Source organism: Lepidothrix coronata, unplaced genomic scaffold (assembly GCF_001604755.1).
Source record: "Lepidothrix coronata isolate B3197 unplaced genomic scaffold, Lepidothrix_coronata-1.0 Scaffold173, whole genome shotgun sequence".
Lineage (NCBI taxonomy): Eukaryota > Metazoa > Chordata > Aves > Passeriformes > Pipridae > Lepidothrix > Lepidothrix coronata.
In genome coordinates this window covers 436,860-457,288 of record NW_016690353.1, presented here as the reverse complement: position 1 = coordinate 457,288, position 20,429 = coordinate 436,860, and the positions used below count along the sequence as shown (strand labels likewise).

General features: G+C 43.7%; 1 protein-coding gene across 1 annotated transcript in view; it reads left to right on the top strand.

Annotated features, from left to right (window-relative positions):
• OBSCN (obscurin, cytoskeletal calmodulin and titin-interacting RhoGEF) overlaps positions 1–20,429 on the top strand; it is a 187,812-nt gene that overhangs the window by 148,365 nt on the left and 19,018 nt on the right. The window contains 12 exon segments of the mRNA XM_017830010.1: positions 9,513–9,767; positions 12,145–12,268; positions 12,617–12,750; positions 13,097–13,209; positions 14,872–15,040; positions 15,538–15,619; positions 16,061–16,261; positions 16,814–16,874; positions 18,283–18,360; positions 18,657–18,829; positions 19,389–19,415; positions 19,914–20,066. Coding sequence (XP_017685499.1) covers positions 9,513–9,767; positions 12,145–12,268; positions 12,617–12,750; positions 13,097–13,209; positions 14,872–15,040; positions 15,538–15,619; positions 16,061–16,261; positions 16,814–16,874; positions 18,283–18,360; positions 18,657–18,829; positions 19,389–19,415; positions 19,914–20,066 — 1,570 coding nt within the window.

The window sequence follows — 20,429 nt, the reverse complement described above, 5'->3', positions numbered from 1 at the left end:
AAGTGATCACCTTTGGAAAAAAAATGCTTTAAATCCCTTTTAAAAAATAGCAGCACTGGTTCAGACACAGCCTGGGGCAGGTATTTGAGGATATTACACGTGAAAAATATTCAGTGTTGAAAACAAACCAGCTTTGAGAACTGTCCACCTGCAAATATCTATCAATTTAACAAATATCTCACAACTCACAGTGGTTTCTTCTGGCTTTCTATTTTAAATTTCTCAGGAAAGCCTTTTATGATGAAGCAGAAGGAAGATGAATATTTTCATCCCCTTCTATTTCTAATTTGAATTTTTGTCCTGATAATGACATGGTCTTTTAGGATACTTTGAGTCTGGTTTGTATTGGATACCTATAATACACATAAATAGCAGCAAAAAGAAGTATTTTCTCAGTCATATGTAGACCAGGAGCTCATTAAAATCCCAATTTATCTTCTTCTCTCTAAATATCATGAAGAAATACATTATAAAAAAGAAGTACATTATAAAAAAGAAATACATTATTAAAGAAGTACATTATAAAAAAGAAATACATTATTAAAGAAGTACATTATAAAAAAATACATTATAAAAAAGAAATACATTATAGAAAAGAAATACATTATAAAAAAGAAGTACATTATAAAAAAGGAATAAATTATAAAATTGCTTCATGTGTGGGAAGGGCAACACTGTCCTTGTGTGATAGGCCTTCACAGCACCCCAAAACTATTCAAATCATGTCCTGATGGCAGTAAATAACTGTAGAACGGATATTTTGGGAAAATAGATTACCTCCAAGGTTGTACTATTGCTAAAATCAGTCCTTGACTTGGACATGGTGCTTAAGTTGACTTATTTTACTTTGGTTGGTGAGCAGAATGTGCAAGATGGCAACTGAAGTTGCCAGAAGAGCTGCTTATCTTTTATTTTTGTTATTATTTTCTGTGGTGACTATTTCTCAAGATCCAGGCGCTTGGTCCATTTGGGATCAGGGGCTTATAAGAAGATGGGATTCCTAAATGAAAGGCTGCAGCCTCGAAAGAGGTTGGTAAATTTACGAGCAGGATCTCAGAACAATTCCCCTCCTCTCGAGGTCATGAACTTTTGTAAGAGTGGACTCAGCTGGAATTGGGACACTGACGGGATAAAATTTGGGAACAACTCTCTAAGGGCACATTCCAGCTCTCCTTAATGTGTAGGGAGCTGAGGAACTTTGAAACTACTGGCAGAAAATAAGAGATAATTGAGAGATGGGATTGAACAATGTTCTGTATATGCAAATCCCAGACACCCCCCCAAAAAAAGCTTTTGAACCTTGCAAAGTGTGGGGCAAGCACACCAGGATTCATTTGCATCTTTATCTAAAATGATTCAGTTTTGTGTAATTCAGAAAGGCCCCGTGGCCATTCTGAAGGCTCTGCACAGACCTTCGAGGTCTACAAAAAAAATTGGGGAATGAGTAAAGCAGTGGAAATGAGCAGGGAAAGAGAGAACGTTCTGGAAGGAAATAAATCTCACTGTAGCTGATCCAGTTCTGGACCTCACCCCATCCTTAAAGGGAAAGGTTGATGGTGGAAAGAAATCTGTTCTCTGTAGGAGAAGGCAATACCAGCCTGGATTTGTAAACTCAGTTCAGGCCATTGCTTTTAACTTCAAGTTAATTCTATTTTTTTAATCCCATTCCTTGGACGGAGGGACAGAATCTCGACACAGAAGCAAAATGAGCTTTTCCTGTGATTTCCACAGATCCAGCAGCAGAGCATTATCTTCCTTGTGCTTGCAAAGCAAATGCTGTCCTTACCTGCAATTTTTGCCACGTAAGAAACTCCACAGAAAAACCTGCAGGAAAAACTGCACGTTAAACATATAAATTAAAAGCATTTAAGTCTAGGTTTAGATATTGGGGTAGAAGAGAGCTTTAAAGCTGATCTAGTCTAAACCCCTATGTTGAGCAGGGACATTTTCAACTAGATCAGGTTACTCAGAGCCCTGTCCAACTTGACCTTGGATGTTTTACAGGGATGAGGCCTCTACACCATCCCTGAAGTCCCACCTGCTTTGGATATGTCAAAAAATCTAAAGTAAGGCCAGCAGAAATACGCTGAGAAATCATAATCATGCATCCCATATTGGTTGGTGTTCCTGTGTCAACTGGAGTTAGTAGGATTAGGCTGTGTCTGCAATGATAGATAATTCTATGAAGGGTAAAAATAAATTCATTTTGGCACAGATGACTCGTGCAGGAAATGTTTTAACTTTCTTTTCCTGGTTGTCTGCACATGTTAAGGGTTAATTCCCTTCTAATGCAACTGTTCTGTGCCTGGAAATGCAGATCTCTGGCCTCAAAGAGCTTTGATGAACAAAATAGAGATATGTTACATTTATTAAAAAAGAGAAAGCTGCTGACCCTACTGTAATAAAGGGCATTTAGCCATTGACGTGGATAAATCCAGGATTTTAGCCAAGGATAAGGAAAAGGTTAAAGTATTTAAAATGTTGGGGTGAAACTGCTCTGTGGGTCCAAAGTAGAACAGTAGATGGCCAACACAAGCACAGGAAGAACATTCTCAGCTGGACCTGCTTGTTGTGTGTTCATGCACTCAAGGGGTTAATGGGGTTCACCTGGGGAAAAGGCACTGAGGTTTTCCCTGGATCAGAAAGGAGGTGGAGATGGGCATGTGGGTGTGTGAGTTGTGTGTGTCCCCCTCCCAACATGACCTGCTTCACCAAAGGCTGGAGTGCTCCCAAAACTAACCCCACTGCAGTGCCCCGAGTGACCACGGCATGTGCTGATGGAGTGTGGCTCCCAAAAAAGTCTCGTCTTCCCGCCAACTCCGTTCCAACCCTTTCTGTCATCAGAGAGGAAACCATAACCACTGTGGTGAAGAGCCCAAGACAAAGGGGAAGGGTTTCTCCTGCTCGTTCTCCCTCGGGTCATTCTCCTTCCCGCTCCCCAAGGGCGGAGCCGACTCCGGAGCCGGTTTTTGTCTCCAAGATCAGGCAGCCCGTCCACAGGCATGACCAAGAGGCAGCACCCAAGTCTGCTGTGCCCAGGCTTTACGTCACAGAACCAGAGGACAGGCAAGGAGCAGCAGCGAGAGAGGTTGTAGAGAGCAAGGTGGAGGAGAAAAAGCCCAAATGGGTCGAAGTGGAAGAAATAATTGAATTCAAGGTGAAAAAATCGCCAAAACCCGCAAGGAAAAGAGGCTCTTCCCCAGTGAAACAAGAAAAAGATGAGTCAGGGGTGTTGACATTCACTTTTCCCAGCTCAAGGCCGAGGCGTTCCCCAGAAGATGATCCAAACACAAACAACTCCAACAATAAGTTGGTGGAACAGTCAAAATCTCTGCCCAGTGAGGGGCTCTCTGAAGGTGACATCCAGCCCCTGGTGTACACAACCGAGCAGGAAGGGCCTCAGGTCAGCAACGAAGACAGAAACTCCCCGTGTGGGTCCGAGCAAGTAGGAAATGATTCATTCGTGGATTGTGGAACCGAAGGAAAGAGCTTCCCGCAGGAAGCAAGTGCTGACTGTGGGTCAGACGCTGCCTGCCCGCTGCTCGCCTGTGGGGGGGAGCCTTTGGTCTTCACTTTTGAGGCAGCTGCTGGAGACCAACACGAACTTGTGTTCTCCCTGGAGAGTCCAGAGGTTAAGGAGGAGGTGGATGAGCCAGATGTGTCTTGGCCTGTGGATGAGGGGGTTGCTGAAGTGATGCAAGAGGACAACGAGGATGACACCGTCGTCATAGTCGACGAGCCCGAGGAGCCGCGGGCGGACGACATCAGCACCCGGGACCGCAAGATCTTAACCCACAACGGCAAAATCCTAACTCTGGAGGACCTCGAGGATTACGTCCCCCAGGAGGGCGAGACCTACAGGTGCGACGACCAGGTGCCCGCGGCGGAGCGGCCCTGCGAGATCTCAGTGCTCCAGACGGAGATCAACGAGCCGACCATCGGGAAGCCGGTGCTGCTGAACCTGGGCAGGCCCGTGGTGCCCGAGCCCAGGCAGAGGTTCTTCAGCCAGTACGAGGAGCACGTCCCTGGGGGCGTGTTCGTGTCGGCGTCCCGGGTGACCCCCTCCAACATCTCCTTCCGTGTGAGCGATTCCCGCCCGGCGGCGGCGGCGGCTCCTCCGGGCCCTTCCTTCACGGTGAAACCCTCCTTCTGCACCGAAGTCCAGCGCTCGGCAGACAACGGCCAGTCAAGCTTTAAAACTGAAGTTTCCACCAGAACCCTCAGCTACGGGACCGTGGGCGAGCCCGTCACCTTGCACATCAGCGCAGAAGACCTGTCCCAGAGCTGAGCCGGATGCGAGCATGATTTTTAACGCAAAAAAAAAAAAGAGAAAGCGGCTTTTTGTATAAAAAACAATTAAAAAAAAAAATAAATAATCGAAGTCGTCGTAGGCGAGGGGGATTGGTGGCAAGGATTACAAGGGAATACCTTGGAGGAAAATACGTTTAAGTACCATATGGCGAGCTTTTCCAGTCTTAAAGGGAACAGTCTGTCAGAACAGTTTGTAGCTTTAAAGGCTTTGACCGAGGTGAACATATATCATTCCATAGTGGGGCAGTGATGGTAGGTTTAGGAAAAGCCTGATTCTTCTACCTATGACAGAAGTATGAGTGGAAAAGTGCGTTTTTGTCCATGAACTTAAAAATTGTTTCATGCGCCAATTCACGGTGTGGCAAGAAGGTGAAAAACAAGCTTTTCAGCATCTTTCAGCAGCCCAGGATAGGAGGATTTTTTCCAGCTAAAGTGTCTCCTGTCACTGTGTGGGCCCAAAGGTCATGAAGCTTCACATTGCTTTGACTCTGCTCTACACTTTTGACACCACTTAGCTCTACCAAAATTTCTTCATAAACCTTTCAACACGTACAGTCTGGTTACATTAGTCTAAACTCCTGCCATGGAATTAAATATATATAGTAAATATTACATTTACTAGGGATGCAAAAGGCTGCTCAGGCCTTTTGGTTAACATCCCAGTTTTACTAAAGTCAGTGGTGAAAATCCCACTGTCATGAGGAAACAAGAGTTTTGTTGTTCTGCTTTAAGTGAAAAAGACTATTTTTTTTAAATGACTGATATTTTCAAATCCACTTCCTAGTTGTCTAATAATGTAGGTTTCATTATTCTGCATTCTAGTGAAGTGGATTTATATAGCATTTATATACCATATCTTTTAAAATATAATTTACTTTATGTGCACTTAAAGGTTTAAGTGCTGCACAAAATGATTTCTGTACCTGCAATCAAGCACTAACACGTGCAGTGAATCACAAATGTGATCTTAAATGAATCACAAATGTGGTCTTTGCCAATAAATATTACTGGACTAGTATTTGGTCTCCTGCACATGCCAGTGGTGAAACATTCCTGCTAACAGATGGATGGATGACGTATCCTATACGTGCTGAGAGGAATTTACCACTGAGCTACAGCAAAGTAGCAGGAGCACAAAAATACATTTAAAAGAAAAAAAAATAAGAAAAAAAGAAAAGAGAGCTTTACCATAAATGTTTGGTTGAAAAATAGATCTGTTCAAAATGTATTGGGTTGCCCGTTGCAGTTGCATCGTGTTACTGTGACCCGGAATGCTGGGATGTCTTGTAGAGGGATTGCTTTCTGTGGAGTTCCTCTGGAGCTCTGCAGTGGGAATGCAGGTGGAGGGGAAGGCTGAGATGCACTGAGCCCATTCCTGTTGGCTTCCCCCAAAAGGGGTGTTGCACAGACCTTCAACAAGCTGCTCAGCTCTGGAAAGAAAGGAGCTCACAGACCCAACCTTGGTGCCAGTTGAAGTCAGATGGAGTTCGTCATTGATCTCAGCAGGACCAAGCGCTGGCCCTGTGGCTGACAGAGGGGTAGGGTGAAAAATCCCCACACTTTGTCCTAGCTGAGTTCTCTACAAGTGTTGCAACAGGAAATGTTTTCCCTTTGGTGGTGTAGGGAAACCAGAAATGCCCAGGCACTGCTGGATTTCCCAGCAGCCTGAGGAGGGAGGATGGAGCGAGTTTCTGCCTTGGGAATGTGTGTGTGGTGTTGTCTCAGTGTTTCCCGGCCAGGTAATATCGAGGAGCTTGTTCTGGAGTCTTGGCAAAATATTCCTGCTGACAGGGACTGAATTCACAGAAGGTGCTTGCAGAAAAGAACACGTTATCTTTTTTCCCTTCCGTGGCTGCACCTTGATCATGTGCTGACTAAAATGAACGCAGTGATTTCACAGCCTTTCACTCTCTGCATCCAGACAGGATGTTGTGTGGAATATAACGTGCACTACCTTCATGATATAGGATGCTTTTCCAGGGGTTATGTGTGGTGAAGGAAATCAAGCTTCCTTTATGGTACTCTCCCGATTTTTTATAACATCTCCTTGGTTTATACTGTTTGTTTTATAATCAGCAATACAATGGATATATATATTAGTGCTTTTTTCATATATTGCACTGTACATTGGAAAGTAACAGACACACAACGGGGAAATACTTTCAAAACTGGAAATATTTCTTTTATATTGGGCCTGATTCTGATCTCAGTTATTCCAGTATCAATCTAGAAAAATTCCACTGAAGGAAGTGGGTTTCGTTCAGATTTACAAAGATACTGCTGAGAAAAGAATTTGCCCTGTGATAAGCTTTTAAAATATGATATTCATTCAAAAGTTAATGAAGATGTGTAAAGGAATGGGAGGTTTCCTCCTGTTGTGGTTGATGCTCAGGTTTTTCTAAAGACACTAAGGCTGCAGTTCAGATGGTCATAGAAGAAATAATTATACTTTGATTCATTAGCTCAAAGCAATTAACATCTGTTTACATTTTCTTTTGAAATTTAAGCAACAGAGAATCAATTGAGAGAAATTTTTAAAATCCTCTGTTCAAAAAGTGAAAGGTTTATGAAAAGTTCATTACATATACCTTCAAAATATTTTCCTAGAGGTTAAAAATTATGCTTGTAAGTGATTAAACTCTGTAGATAACTAATGAGACGTGTAGGGATTTATTTCTTGTAGATGAAAACATACAGCTGTATGAAAGATTTTAATACAGTGGATGTTTTACTAAAATTCCTGCAGGTAAATGGGTATTAATAAAGTGGAAACTTCAGTTTGCTTGAGGTACAAAAAGAAAAAAAAAAACACACACCAAAAAAAAAAAATCCAATGCAAGATACGCTGTTAAGTGCTGAGTTTATATCAATAAATGTCTTGCATCAGCTGTCACTGAACTCCTTGGTTTTCTGTGTTCTTTGTTATGGCATTTGATATTCCATCAGCTCATCCTCTTCTCCCCCTGACTTCAGCAGGAGCTGGATCATGGCCCAAGAACAATAATTCAGTTGGGCTCTGGCTCCTTTTTTTATAGGAAGTTTCAGAACTGTTGGAGTGGAAGGATCTGTTCTTAGGGATATTTCCAGCTCAGGCCTATGAGTCAATAATCTTGAATGATATTTGTCCTCTTGGGTCCTTCTCTGAGACCGAACTGGAACTTCAAAATGCATGCCAGTCTTGACACAATTCCCTGGCTGTGGGCTGAAGGAGATGTGGGGTGGAAAGGTTCAAGGGTGGGATTTTAGAACTGGGAATTTTTGTCCATCACGGGTGTGTCATCACTGTGGTGTTGGTTCCATGTACCTCGGTGGATATTGAAGTTCCTCAGGTCAGCAGCTTGAATCAGTGTCCTAAAGAAGGAAGAAGGTGGTGTAACATCCCTAAACAGCTGTGAAAGTGGTGGTTTTAGCAGCATGGAGGAGACCTGTGATTATATATAGCCTCTATATCTCTATGTATTTCCTCACTGAGAGATCCTGAGCGTTTCATACCTTTCCAAAGAGATCCCTTGTTGGCAGCTGCTCAGCTCACAGGTCAGCACCAGCTGGCAGCAATCACAACAGGAACACCAGGGAATCGAAATACTTCTCTAGGAAAATACTTAAAATCTTCCACCCATCCCAGTGCTGACAAACACGGAGGGTCAGTCTGGGGCACCGAGTGAGCAAAACTTGCTTTTTCCATCAAAAAATTTAGAAAATAAATATTTCATAACCACTATGATCATTGAAAACAAAAAACAAGCGACGTGTCTTCGAAGGGAGCTGATCCAAACTTGACCTATCATGAGAATCTACTTCCTTAAGGATGGGAAAGGAGCAGATTCTAAACAGCTACAGGATATGCTCACATGTCAATGACATTAAACAGGTCAGAGATCTTTGTTCCAAGGGCTCACATTTTTTCTTGAACCCCACGAGGGTTTGAATTTTCTCTCTTGCTTGGTGAGCAATCACATCGTGAACATGATGATTTCTCTTTATCTGACATGCATTTTGCCTGCCTTGATGGTCACTTGAGGGCTTCCCTAAACATCATCTGTCCCTTTGTTGTACCTCTTCAAGATCTGTGGAAGGTTTATTGGGCAGTCAATTGATGAGATGAACTCCTGAGCTCCTATGATCCCATTCTAGAGTAGCTGCTTCTACCATCACTGGGTGGGGGTGAAACCATGCTATTTGTCTTCTGGGTGGCCATTCTACAAAAACTTATGCTTTGGAAGTCCATTTTTCGGTGTTTAAAGCTTCTGTCTTCTCTCTGCCTTCAAGACAGTGAGTTTCTTGAGGCAGGAGTTACCTCTTCCTCTGTATGATGCTCTCCTCTGCACCACTGCTGGGCATGACTGTACAGACCTGATGACTTCACTTCTGGGGTATCTTGTAAAGGCATAGCTGAGAACAGACTTAAAGGTCTCAGGTACCTCCTGCAGCAAAGTCCAGCGAAAATATCCAGAAATGGTAAAGTAGGACAAACACCTCACTCAGGAGCAAAGAACAGCTTTTCTGCTGTCCTATCATGAAGCAGAAAAACCTTCCCTTCTTTCCCCTGCCCTTCTCCAGAGCCACTGATGACACTGGTGCCTTTTCCCTCCTTCTTCCCTGTGAGGACAACGTCCTCCTGGCACATAGGATCTGTATCAGTGCAGTGGGTTCAGATCATTGGTCTTAACCAGTGATTAGTTCCTCCCCCAGAGGGTGGTTGGCACTGACCAGGCTCCCCAGGGCAGTGGGCATGGCCCCAAGGCTGCCAGAGCTCAGGGAGTGTTTGGACAACACTGTCAGGGACGGGGTGGGATTGTTGGGATCGTGCTGTGCAGGGCCAGGAGTTGGACTTTGATGATCCTTGTGGGTCCCTTCCGGTTCAGGATATTCTATGATTAATAAAGGTATTTTTGACCAGCCAACATAGGGTTGAGCCAGAAGATGAATCCTTTGTTCCACTGTCTAGGGAGACCCCACATGTGTACACAGTGTGGCACAGTGTCCTCAGCCTGGGGGGACACCTCTTTCCAAAACACATTGTGCTAACCTTCTTATTCCAAGTCTCAGCCACATTCCCTCTTGCTGGAATAAGCGTTTCCACATCAACCTTCTGCTCTAGGAGAGTCAAACGATACAATTGCAAAGATTCCCATGGGTTGGGCGGTGCTGCTGTTTTCTTTTTGCCCTTGAGAGAGAAAAGCTGTTGTTCTTGCCTGTAGGAATGACTCCCCCACAGCCAAGGATGGAGACTTCTGTCCAGGCCTCGCTCCAACGCGCCGATAAGGAGATCAAGACAGCCCTGAGGACACTCATGGACTCGGCGTCAATGCTGGTGACTCTTCCCCTGGGCATGAGAGGAGAAGGTGGCCTTGGCCTTCCTGGGTCTGTTCCTGCAGACCTCTCAGAAACATCAGCTGGGCCCCCTGTGCTGGTTCATGAAGCCAGCACCCAAACCCAGGCTCCTGGAGGCCATGGTAGGTTGGGCATGGATCTGGGAGAGGTCCCGTGGGAGTCAAGAGAGAGAGAAACACTGAACGTGCCAGCAAAGATATTTTTTACCTAATTTTTCTGTTTCAGTGTGTTTTGAGCAGACGAAAATTAAGAGAGGACATTCAGACCCCAAGAAACATGGGGGTGTGGGTTGGGGTTAGGTTGGATATAAGAACGGGGCAGATCTTTCAGGAAACAGGAGATGTTTGAAAATCATGTCTGAAGTAGAGTTTGGGTCATCACCTGCCCAAAATGGAGGGAATGGGGATCTTTTCCAACTTTGGGCTTTTGTCCCTTGTCTTGCTTCAAATATTTTTCAGGGAGAAGGTGGGATGAGATCCCTCCTTTACATTTGTAGAAGTTATTTGGGGTTTGGTTTGGTGGGGTGGGTGAGGGCAGTTGCTTTAGTTTTTGCCATAAACAAGCTGGAAATGTGTTTAACACCCCTGGATCCGCTGGCAGAAGTTTTACAGGATGTTCAGTGCATCAAGTTCAGCTGAATTTCACTGACCCTGGAGCCTTGACAGACTCCTTAGCAGCTCCTGTGTGACTAAACCCAGTGATGTGTGTGACTGTGTCTTGCCAAGATATCGAGTCCTTTGTTTTTCCATTGTTTTCAAAAAATCCCAAATGAGAGACAACCCTTCCACTCTTCCTTCTGCTTCTGCCATAACAACTTGTCTCAGCTGTCTCTGTGTCAAGTCAGAATAACTGTTCTCTCAAGTAACCCTCAGCCTCAGATCCAAATACTGTTTAAAAAATAAGATATTCTTGTTTAAAACTGAACAAGGATAAAAGCTGGTCAGGGAATCAGACCCAAAATAACGGCACAAAAAAATGACAGGACTTTAAAACCTTTTTTTTTCCTTTCTAGTAGGAAATCATCCTTGGCAATAATAGCCTGGTGAAGCAGGATGACTCAAAAATCTGAAGTAAAACGTCAACTAGTAGATTATTTCCTTAGTCATAACTACAGAGGAAATACAATAGTGAATGAGATGGTTTTGCAGGTTTTTCATTGGGCAAAATTAAATATTTTATGGAGAGTTATTTTAATCAGATGGAGACTTGACAACTGTCCCTATGATCACATGCTTTGATTAAAAAGAAGGCAAATATTTCGATAGTGATAAGAAAGCACAATCCCACTAACCTGTGAGCAATGTCTTGAATAACCACTTTTTCCATCCCCATAAAGCTGTTTTCTGTGATTTCTAGAAACTGCTGCTTTTTTCCAAAACCATTCAGCACCAAACATCCATTAAATGCTCCCCAAAAAGGCTCTTCCTGCTGGGAGGAAGACCCCTCTTGACTTAACTTTTTCTCATAAAATGGAAAAGGAGATGATGCACTTTATCCTATGGTGTAATTCCAATATCAGAAGACAGTCGGGTACTTTTGGAATGGAAGATCAAAACAGGTTTTAAAGATATGTCTCATAAAATAATTAACTAAAAAAGTTGAAAAATACCTAAACTGCCACCAAGCTGCACCAAATTTTTGTTTCCTTGTTCCTATAAGCCCCAGATGCCAAACCTTGTTCTGGTGTAACTTAGAGCCCCACGAAGACATTTTCCAAGAACCCAGTGGAGGTGCAGCAATGCTGATGTTAAAATAACACATGGTTCTCTGCAAGAATGTGCCTCCATATTTTCTCCAGATTAATCATATCCCCACCCAGGACCTGCTTTGACCACCACTTTTACATTGATGTGAGTTTAATCATGTCACTGATGCTGTCTGTGATCACAGCAGTGAGTCAAGAGCTGTTCTCCTAACAAGGTTTAATTGAAACATTCATGTGTACAAAGCTAATGTTGGGTTTCCCTGGATATATTTAAAGGTGTGTAGATGTGGCACCTGGGGACATGGTTTAGTGCTGGCCTTGGCAGTGCTGGGTTAATGGTTGGGCTCGATGACCTAAAAGGTCTTTTCCAACCTAAACAGTTCTGTGATTCTATGATTTCATCACAGCCATGAGCTGGAACTCCAACACAGATAAATTATCTCCTATAAAGGATGGATGAACCCACAGTATCCTTCCAGTTGTCCTGTTTCTCCCTGTCCCTACAGACTGCCTTTCCCATCTCTTGTCTGTGTGTGCTTCCTTACAGAAAAGTTAGTATTTCCCAGTCAGAAACGTGCCTCCATTCGGTCTCTCTGATGTTCAACCCCTTTGCTTCATGTGATCTTTGCAAAAGGGCCGAAATCTCCTCTGAGCTTCAGTGACTGCACTCAGCTGGACTCAGCTGGACTCGGTTCCAACTCCAGGCAGACTAGAGAAGGCCCCAAAGGCTTGCTCTGGGTTTCAGGTGTGCTGTCATAGGTGACATGTTTAACTTGCCCTGTTTCTGCTGCCAGACAAAGCACAGAGGCAGGTTTCAGCTGAAGAACCAAGTGTGCCAAAGCCCAGCCCTGGTCCTTCCCAGGAAGACACAGCTGCTGGAGACGGAAGCGCTCGGGAACGCACCGTTCCCATCGACAGGTAAATGCCATCCCAATAGATTGATATAACACATAGGGATTTCTGAGTGGGGCAGACTCTGCTGCAAGAAAATCAAGTTCTCTGTTGTGGAGGAACCAGGTGGTGACTTGAACAGATTCTTGTAGGTTTGTCATAATTTTTAGAATCCTGGTGGCACGTGCTTTGTCAAAGAAGGGTAGAAGAGGTTGGAGAGAAATTCATTCCCCCAAACCGAAGTTCCTCTTGTGTTAATTTTAAGTAAATAACTCTTTGTCTGCTGGTTAAACAGGTCCATGGCAGGGGAAATCCTGCACCTCTTGTCGCTGTATGTGACAATGTCTTGATCTTTTCTCTTGGGCTTCATGGCAGAACCTCACCAGAGGCAGGGACAGGAGGCTGGTACAGGAGAGAAGGAGACGTGGTCTGGGATGTGCACAGTGAAGTTTATATTGAGACCACGGAAAGAACTCGTGTGTATAAGACTGAGGAGAAGACCCCAGCAAGTAAGAGCACACCCTGTTTCCCTCTCCCACCTTCCACAATTGCCACTGTCTTCTCTTTTGGTATCAACTCCCCACGACTGCTTTTTTTAAACAATTCCAATTTTTTTTAAGTGGTAACTTAATTAAACAAAAAAATAATAGGTAACCCTGAAGATAAGAAGCCTAAAAGTAATGCCAGTATAAAGAAACCCAAATATGTTGCTGTGGTACCTCTTGATTTGACACTAAGCTGTTATACCCTAAATGGCCCATCCTATAAACACCATTTGAGTAACTCCACCTACATCAGCACACTGGGGACGAAGTTATGGCGTTGTGCATGGAGCAAACCCTTGTGTCCCACCAGGTCCTCCCTACATGCAAGTGACAATAGAGGATGTGCAGGTGAACTCTGGGGAACGTGCCAAATTTCAGGCAGTCATCGAGGGAACCCCTCCGCCCACCGTGCTGTGGTTTAAGGTGAGTGCAGATTTTGGCTGACAGTGAGGACCACAGAAAGGACTCTGGTGCTGGACTTCCACAGGGAATGTCTTCTGCTCTTTCATCCCACATATCTTAAACTGATTGTGGATCATGTCTGTAGGGTTTGTGGAACCAGCTGCTCTCACTGGAACCACCATCCCTGTGTCTCACCCTGTGTTGTCTCCAGTGTCACTGGGGATCCTTTTTCAGACAGGGCAACCCAGATGGTTTTGGAGACCAAGATGAGCAGGAAAGGAAACTGGTTCCTGCCTGAGAGTCACTGACATGTGTGCTGTTGTTTGGGGCTGGGGATGGGATTAAGAGTGGTTTATTCCAACTGTCAATCTGACTTCCAGGCTCTGTATCTTTTCTGCAACTAATTGTTAAAGCGAGTGTGACCAAGGACAATGAATATCCCACAGAAAGGAAAGAGAAATAATTTATCATTCTTTAGAATATTGCTGCCATATCTTGTCATATTGCTAAAAGAAGCCCCAACATGCTCTGTCAATCCTCATCTGGAAGGGGTTACAGAGGACATTGCTGCAACAGTACCAAACCATGGGCAAGCCATGGATTTATTAAATGATACTTTGTGTATTATTCTTTATTCCTTTCCTAATAATTCTAACATCTGATATTTTTTGGCTCCCACCAAGCACTGAGCTGGTGCTGCTGTGGAGTGATTTGCTCTAAGTTAAAATTTGCTCCAGTATAAAAAGGAACAGCTCTGAGACTGACATTTTATGTGTGGGAATAGGGTTCACTTCACCTATATTGTATTATATACATATATGTATATATTGTATTATATATATTTATGTTGCATTTTACTGCCATAGGGACCTTTTGCAAGTGCTCACAATCTGCCCTCTGTGTCACACACACTCCCTCCTGTCCCTTTCTTCATAGCATTTAGGAATATATAGAATCACAGAATCTTTAAGGTTAGAAAAGGCCTTCAGGACCATTGATTCCAACCTTTGACCAAACACCACCATGTCAACTAAACCAGAGCAGTGAGTGCCACCTCCAGTCCTTTCTTGGACAGCTCCAGGGATGGGGACTCCACCACTTCCCTGGGTAGTCTGTTCCAGTGATTAGTCCCCCTTTCTGTGGAGAAATTCCTCCTGATGTCCAACCTGAATCTCCCCCAGAACAGCTTAATGCCATGTCCTCTTGTCCTGTCCCTCGTTCCCTGGGAGCAGAGCCTGACCCCCACCTGGCTCCTCCCTCCTGTCAGGGAGTTGTAGAGAGTGAGAAGGTCCCTCCTGAGCCTCCTTTTCTCCAGGCTGAGCCCCCCCAGCTCCCTCAGCTGCTCCTCATCTCACAAACACCACAAGTGCCAGCACAAGCTGGAGACCAGGCAGGAGCAAAGCAGCCGATCCTTGTGTTCCCTGGGCTGACTGCTCAGGAATGGTGTGCTGGGAGAGCTGAACAATCAACCACATGGCACTGGTGATTCCTCCCAAGCCTGTATTCCTATAAATGGGAACGCTGGGACATGGAGGATTCTTCAGCCAGCACTTTGCTGGGGAGATTTGCTGACCTCAGCAGTCTGTGTTGTAGCTCTGCTCCCGTAGCTTGTCTCTTGAAGAGCGAAAACATCTGTTTCCATCTTGGTTTTTCCAGTGCTAAAATGTCATTTCCTTCTTTCAGGGCACTTCATTGCTGACAGACAGTGACAGAGTCCACCAGGGGAAGGAAGGGACAACGTATTTCTTAGCGGTGGACGATGCTGCCGTGGAAGATGGTGGTGTTTATACCTGTGTTGCCAAAAATTCAGGAGGGGAGGTTTTGTGCAAAGCAGAGCTCGTTGTATGTGAAGGTAATGCCACTCCCTCAGCTGCAGGAGTTGCTTCCATAGCCATGGCAACATGTAATCTGGTGTTGTTGTGCTCTGGTACCTGTATGGTATCAGCTCTCTATTCCTGTGTGCATTTATATATTGCTAAATACCACAAGATCCAGTATAAAAACAAATCACAGAATTCTGGAGTGGTTTGGGTTGGAAGGGAACTTAAAGACCACCTCCTTCCAACCCAGTCCCATGGGCAGGGACACCTTTCACGTTCCCAGGTTGCTCCAAGCCCTGTCCAACCTGGCCTTGAACACTTCCAGGGATGGGGCAGCCACAGCTTCTCTGGGCAACCCCAGAGTTCACATTGACAGGTTCTGTTATCAAGCAGCTCCACTTAATTCTCTTCAGAAGTTCAGAGAATCTCTGTCATTTTCCTGCTTTAGATTGTCCTGTGATAACTGCACACTATTAGCAAGGCATTGCTGTCTGAATATTAACCTTTATATTTTCCTTCATTTCCAAAGCTAAGAAAGATCAAGAAGGAAAGAAAGTGGCCACCAGGAGAAAGCTCCACGCCCATTATGAGGTGAAGCAGGAAATTGGAAGGTAAATGAATTTTCCAGCTCTAGAGCATCACTGCCAGGGAACATCTAATTGGCCTTCCAAGCTGCTGAGGCAGAGGGGGCCCAGCTGTGGAAAAGTGGAAAAGTGGGAGGTCACCCCATTGCAGGTGTGCTGGGAATGCTTTCCTGTGGTTTCTGACAGAGGATGGGAGAGTCCATACAGCCCATAAGTGCAGGCATCAGCCTTTGTCAGCACCTGCTTCACCTGAAATAGCTTTTCTCGTTATGTGGACACCTTGCTTCGCTTTGGAGGCAGCCAGGAGAGGGCAACAGCACCTCACGGACAGGAAACGAGCTTTTTGTGCCGGAGGATTTAAGCACTGGGCAGTGGGGAGCTGTCAAAGGCCAGGATGTGGAAAACTCTCTGCCTGCTGCTCTTTAAACCATGTCTGAGCAGGGCTTGTGTCCTTCGATTCCTGCACAGGGGCTGCTTCAGCTTCGTGAAACGGGTTGTGCACAAAGGGAACAGAGTGTCCTGTGCTGCCAAGTTCATCCCTCTGCGAAGCAAAACCAAGTCTCGAGCCCACCAAGAGAGGGACATTCTTGCCTCTCTGTCCCACGACAGAATTACCCGGCTCCTGGATGAGTTTGAAACAAGGAAAACACTGATTTTGGTTCTGGAGTTGTATCCTTTTTCTGTGCAGCTTGTCTGAGGAGGCTGGAGAAGTACTGGGTAAAGCCCGTTTATTAAATAAACTTATGAATTAACAATTTTTTGGTTTTGCCTGAGATAAAAGGACGTGCACAGCCCTTCTCTGCACTGCAGGCACAGCTCTGTGGGAGCTTCACTGCAGTACTGTTGGGTAAAATCATACTTGTGTATCCAAGTGTGAATGGGTTATTAAGCATCAAAACTCTATTCTGAAACGTCTGGACGTTAAGGACTCTTTTTTTTCCATGAGATCCAGTCTGAGTGAGCACCAGGAAAAGGCAGTGCAGACCAGAAAACCCAGTAGCCAACAGGTAGATTTTAGCACAAGCAATACCAAAATCTACCAACCTGCAGATCTTATCTCCCGCTTGTAGGAGCACGGGTTTAGAGCAGCCCAAACTCTGCCAGAAGGGCACAGCAGTAGAGATTTTAATGATCATCACATTGCCTGAGACCACCTGGTGAATTCTGCTGCAAAAATGAGCTTTTACCTTCAGTTCTGCTCTCCCTTAATGCCCTCGTCAGATGCTCCAGCGAAGAGCTCCTGGACCGTTTGTTCAAGAAGAGTGTGGTCACCGAAGCTGAGGTAATTCCTCTCCCTCACTTGAGAGCCCAGAGTTGGTTCCACCTGCATTTTCCTTATGGAGAAATGTCTTTCCTTATGAGGAATGTCTTTGAAACCAGTGGCAACCTGTCAAAACACAATCAGCTCTTCAGATGTGTTCCCAACAACTTGCATTGCTAAGCTGAGTTTCTGGAGAGTAACTAGAAACAGGCAGTGGTTTTGACCACCAGGATTGCATTCAGCCTAAAAAATATTATTATATTTGCTCTAGTATTATCATTTCTTTGCTATCTGTCACCTGGAGCTCCTGTATCTTCGCTTGCTTAATACCAATTTATCCCCTTGTAACTGAATTCTATCCCTTTAAGTCCCCAAAACAAAGGGATAAAATTATGGTTTCTAAAAGGTTCTTTTTTTTTTTTTTTTTTTGATCCTTGGTTTTCAATGTTTAAAATGTTTTAAAACTTCCACCTCGTTGTTTGTGGTGCCACGTTTATGGGGAAAATTGGTTTTTCTTAGAATACTCAGAGGGAAACATCATAGAATGGTTTNTTGCTAAGTTGAGTTTCTCTGGAGAGTAACTAGAAACAGGCAGTGGTTTTGACCACCAGGATTGCATTCAGCCTAAAAAAATACAGGGATAAAATGGTTTCTAAAAGGTTTTTTTTTTTTTTTTTTTTTTTAGATCCTTGGTGCTCAAAGTTCAAAATGTTTCATATCTCCCACCTGGTAGCCAGGTGTCCCACGTTTATGGGGAAAATTGGTTTTTCTTAGAATACTCAGAGGGAAACATCATAGAATGGTTTGGGCTGGGAGGGATCTTTAAGGATCACACGTCAATTGACACTATAAAATGTCAAAGGTAAAGGACTTCCAGAGCTGAATCTGGATGTAAATCTAGATATAAATGTTCACAGTCATAGTCTGATTGGATCTGCATGTGATCAACAAATAGGTTTGCAACATAGTTTTAAGATGTATTTGTATTTTAAAAATTTGTGTTTGCCTGATTTAAACCAAACCAGAGCTGAGTTTGTGTTATGACAGTTGATAAAGTTTGTCGAACTTGAGGATTTTTGTCTCTTTTATTTCTTTTAATTTGCAACTTTGTAGGATTGTTTTGATTTTTTTTTGTTTGGTTGTTTTTTTTTTTTCTTTTTTTTTAAAAAAAGTAGGGACTTTTTCACATACAGAAGGTTCCAGCAGGGCAAAGGGGTCACACACGAGGCACAGCTTCATTCCACAGGGTGATGTTCCGTTAACATCTAATTCCAACTGCAAGAATAATAAAAGAAGATAATTCTAGCTTTAAAAGTATTTCTTGTTCAATTTCTCCCTCTCTCATATACTACAAATATTGGTGGAATCAGGGACCCTCCTATGTACTATTACTGTTTAATAATTTTTTAATAATTAATTTGATTCTTAGGTCAAACTGTATATCAAGCAACTTTTGGAAGGACTCAAATATCTTCACGACAACAACATCCTTCACTTGGACATCAAGGTAATGTGCAATGACAGGCTTTTCACAGCCTCTTCTTTGTCAGGGAATGGGCATTCTATGTTTGAATTATTTAGTTATTATTCAATTATTTTCTTACTTAAAACGGAAAATATTGCCTGCTTTAAAGTAAAATTTCTCCTTTTATTTTCTTATTTCATTTTATTATTTTATTTTATTTTATTTTGTTTTGTTTTATTTTGTTTTATTTTATTTTATTTTGGTTTATTTTGTTTTATTTTATTTTGGTTTATTTTATTTTATTTTATTATTTTATTTTATTTTATTTTATTTTATAGCCACTGAATATCCTCATGGTTTACCCCGAGAGGGAAGACCTGAAGATCTGTGACTTTGGGTTTGCTCAGAAGATCACCCCCTTTGAGCCTCAGTACAGCAAATACGGCTCTCCGGAGTTTGTTGCCCCAGAAATTGTTTCTCTGTCACCGGTGTCAAAAGCAACTGATATCTGGTAATATCTGCTCATCTCTCATCTTCCTAAAAAGCTTTTTCAGGCCCTTGATGGCCTGAATTTCCATTTACTGTTAATAAGTAAATGGAGCAGTGATAATTACACAGGAAACTGGAAGTGAACTCTGAGAATCCAAAAGCCATCAGGGCTCTTTAAAGCTCCTTCTGTTTATTTTTTTTTTCAGTCATAATTGAACTCTGACAGCTCATTGATGCAAAGGAGCATCTTAGAGGGGATGATCTCTATTAGAGGCAGCAACAAGGGAGAATGATCCTAAAGAGCTTTCTAGAAAAGGCAAACAAACTCAAAAAAAAAAAAAAAAGTATTATGAGCCCTTTCCTTTATCTGTGCTTTAAAATTGGAAGATGGCTCGAGAACAATTTTAAAAAATATTGAAGGGGGAAAAAAACCCTGAAGGGTGAAAAAAACTTTTGGGATTTATTTTCCTTGGAAAGGTGAGGAGAAGGGGGTGTCTAGTGGCAGGAAGAGGGGCTGTGTGCTTGAGAAGGATGGATAAATAGTGACAAACACCTGACGTTTGCGCTCCCTTTCTCCTCAGGGCTGTTGGAGTCATCACGTATTTAAGGTAAACAAATCTTCTTTTAATGACTCATTTAATAATCCTTTGTCCATCAGAGCCCTCCAGTGCCTTCAAGTGGGGGATTTGAGTGGAGCATTGAGTCTCTCTATGATAAGGACAATTTATTTTGTGTTTTCCTCCTTTCCTGGGTTCCCAGGGCTTTGGTTGTTGTCCCTGAGAGCTGCATTCCTTGTAGTTCACAGTGGGAGCAGTGGATGAGGTTCAGTCTCCCCCTTCCCTGTTTTAGCCAACACCCCACTGTGACTGTGCCTTAATTCCTTATCTTACTATTATCCCAAATAAATAATGATTCAGTCAAGTGCCATGAAATGCTGGGGTGAAAGATGACTTGTTAGTGAACACCTTGCTCACAAGCAAGTCCCACACACGGAGTCCCTCAAATATCTTAAAACCCCAGGAGGGCACTTGTGCTTCTGTCATTTGAACAGCAAATCAAAAGTCTAAAATCTGTCTCCTTTTATTTTGTGGCGTCCAATAAATAAGCCTCACATGCAAGTCTCCATTTGCTGGGGAGAACGACAGGAAAACCCTCCTGAACATCCAGAGCGGGGAGATTTCATGGACCATTCCTGACGTCGTTCACTTGAGTGAAGATGCAAAGGACTTCATGAAAGGGATCCTGCAGCAGAACCCCAAGTGAGTGTCCTCCTGTGCTTCCTTCCTTAACTGAACCCCAAGTGAGTGCCCTCCTGTGCTTCCTTCCTTAACTGTACCCCAAGTGAGTGTCCTCCTGTGCTTCCTTCCTTAACTGACCCCCAAGTGAGTGTCCTCCTGTGCTTCCTTCCTTAACTGAACCCCAAGTGAGTGTCCTCCTGTGCTTCCTTCCTTAACTGAACCCCAAGTGAGTGTCCTCCTGTGCTTCCTGCAGCCCCGTGCAGGGGTGTTGGTGGCTCAGCAGGCACATCTCGGCTCGTCAGAGCTGCTGTTCTCTAGAAAAGTAGCAAGCTGATGTTTCGAGATGTTCTGCCCTAATTTTAGCTCGTTATTCCCCATTACCCA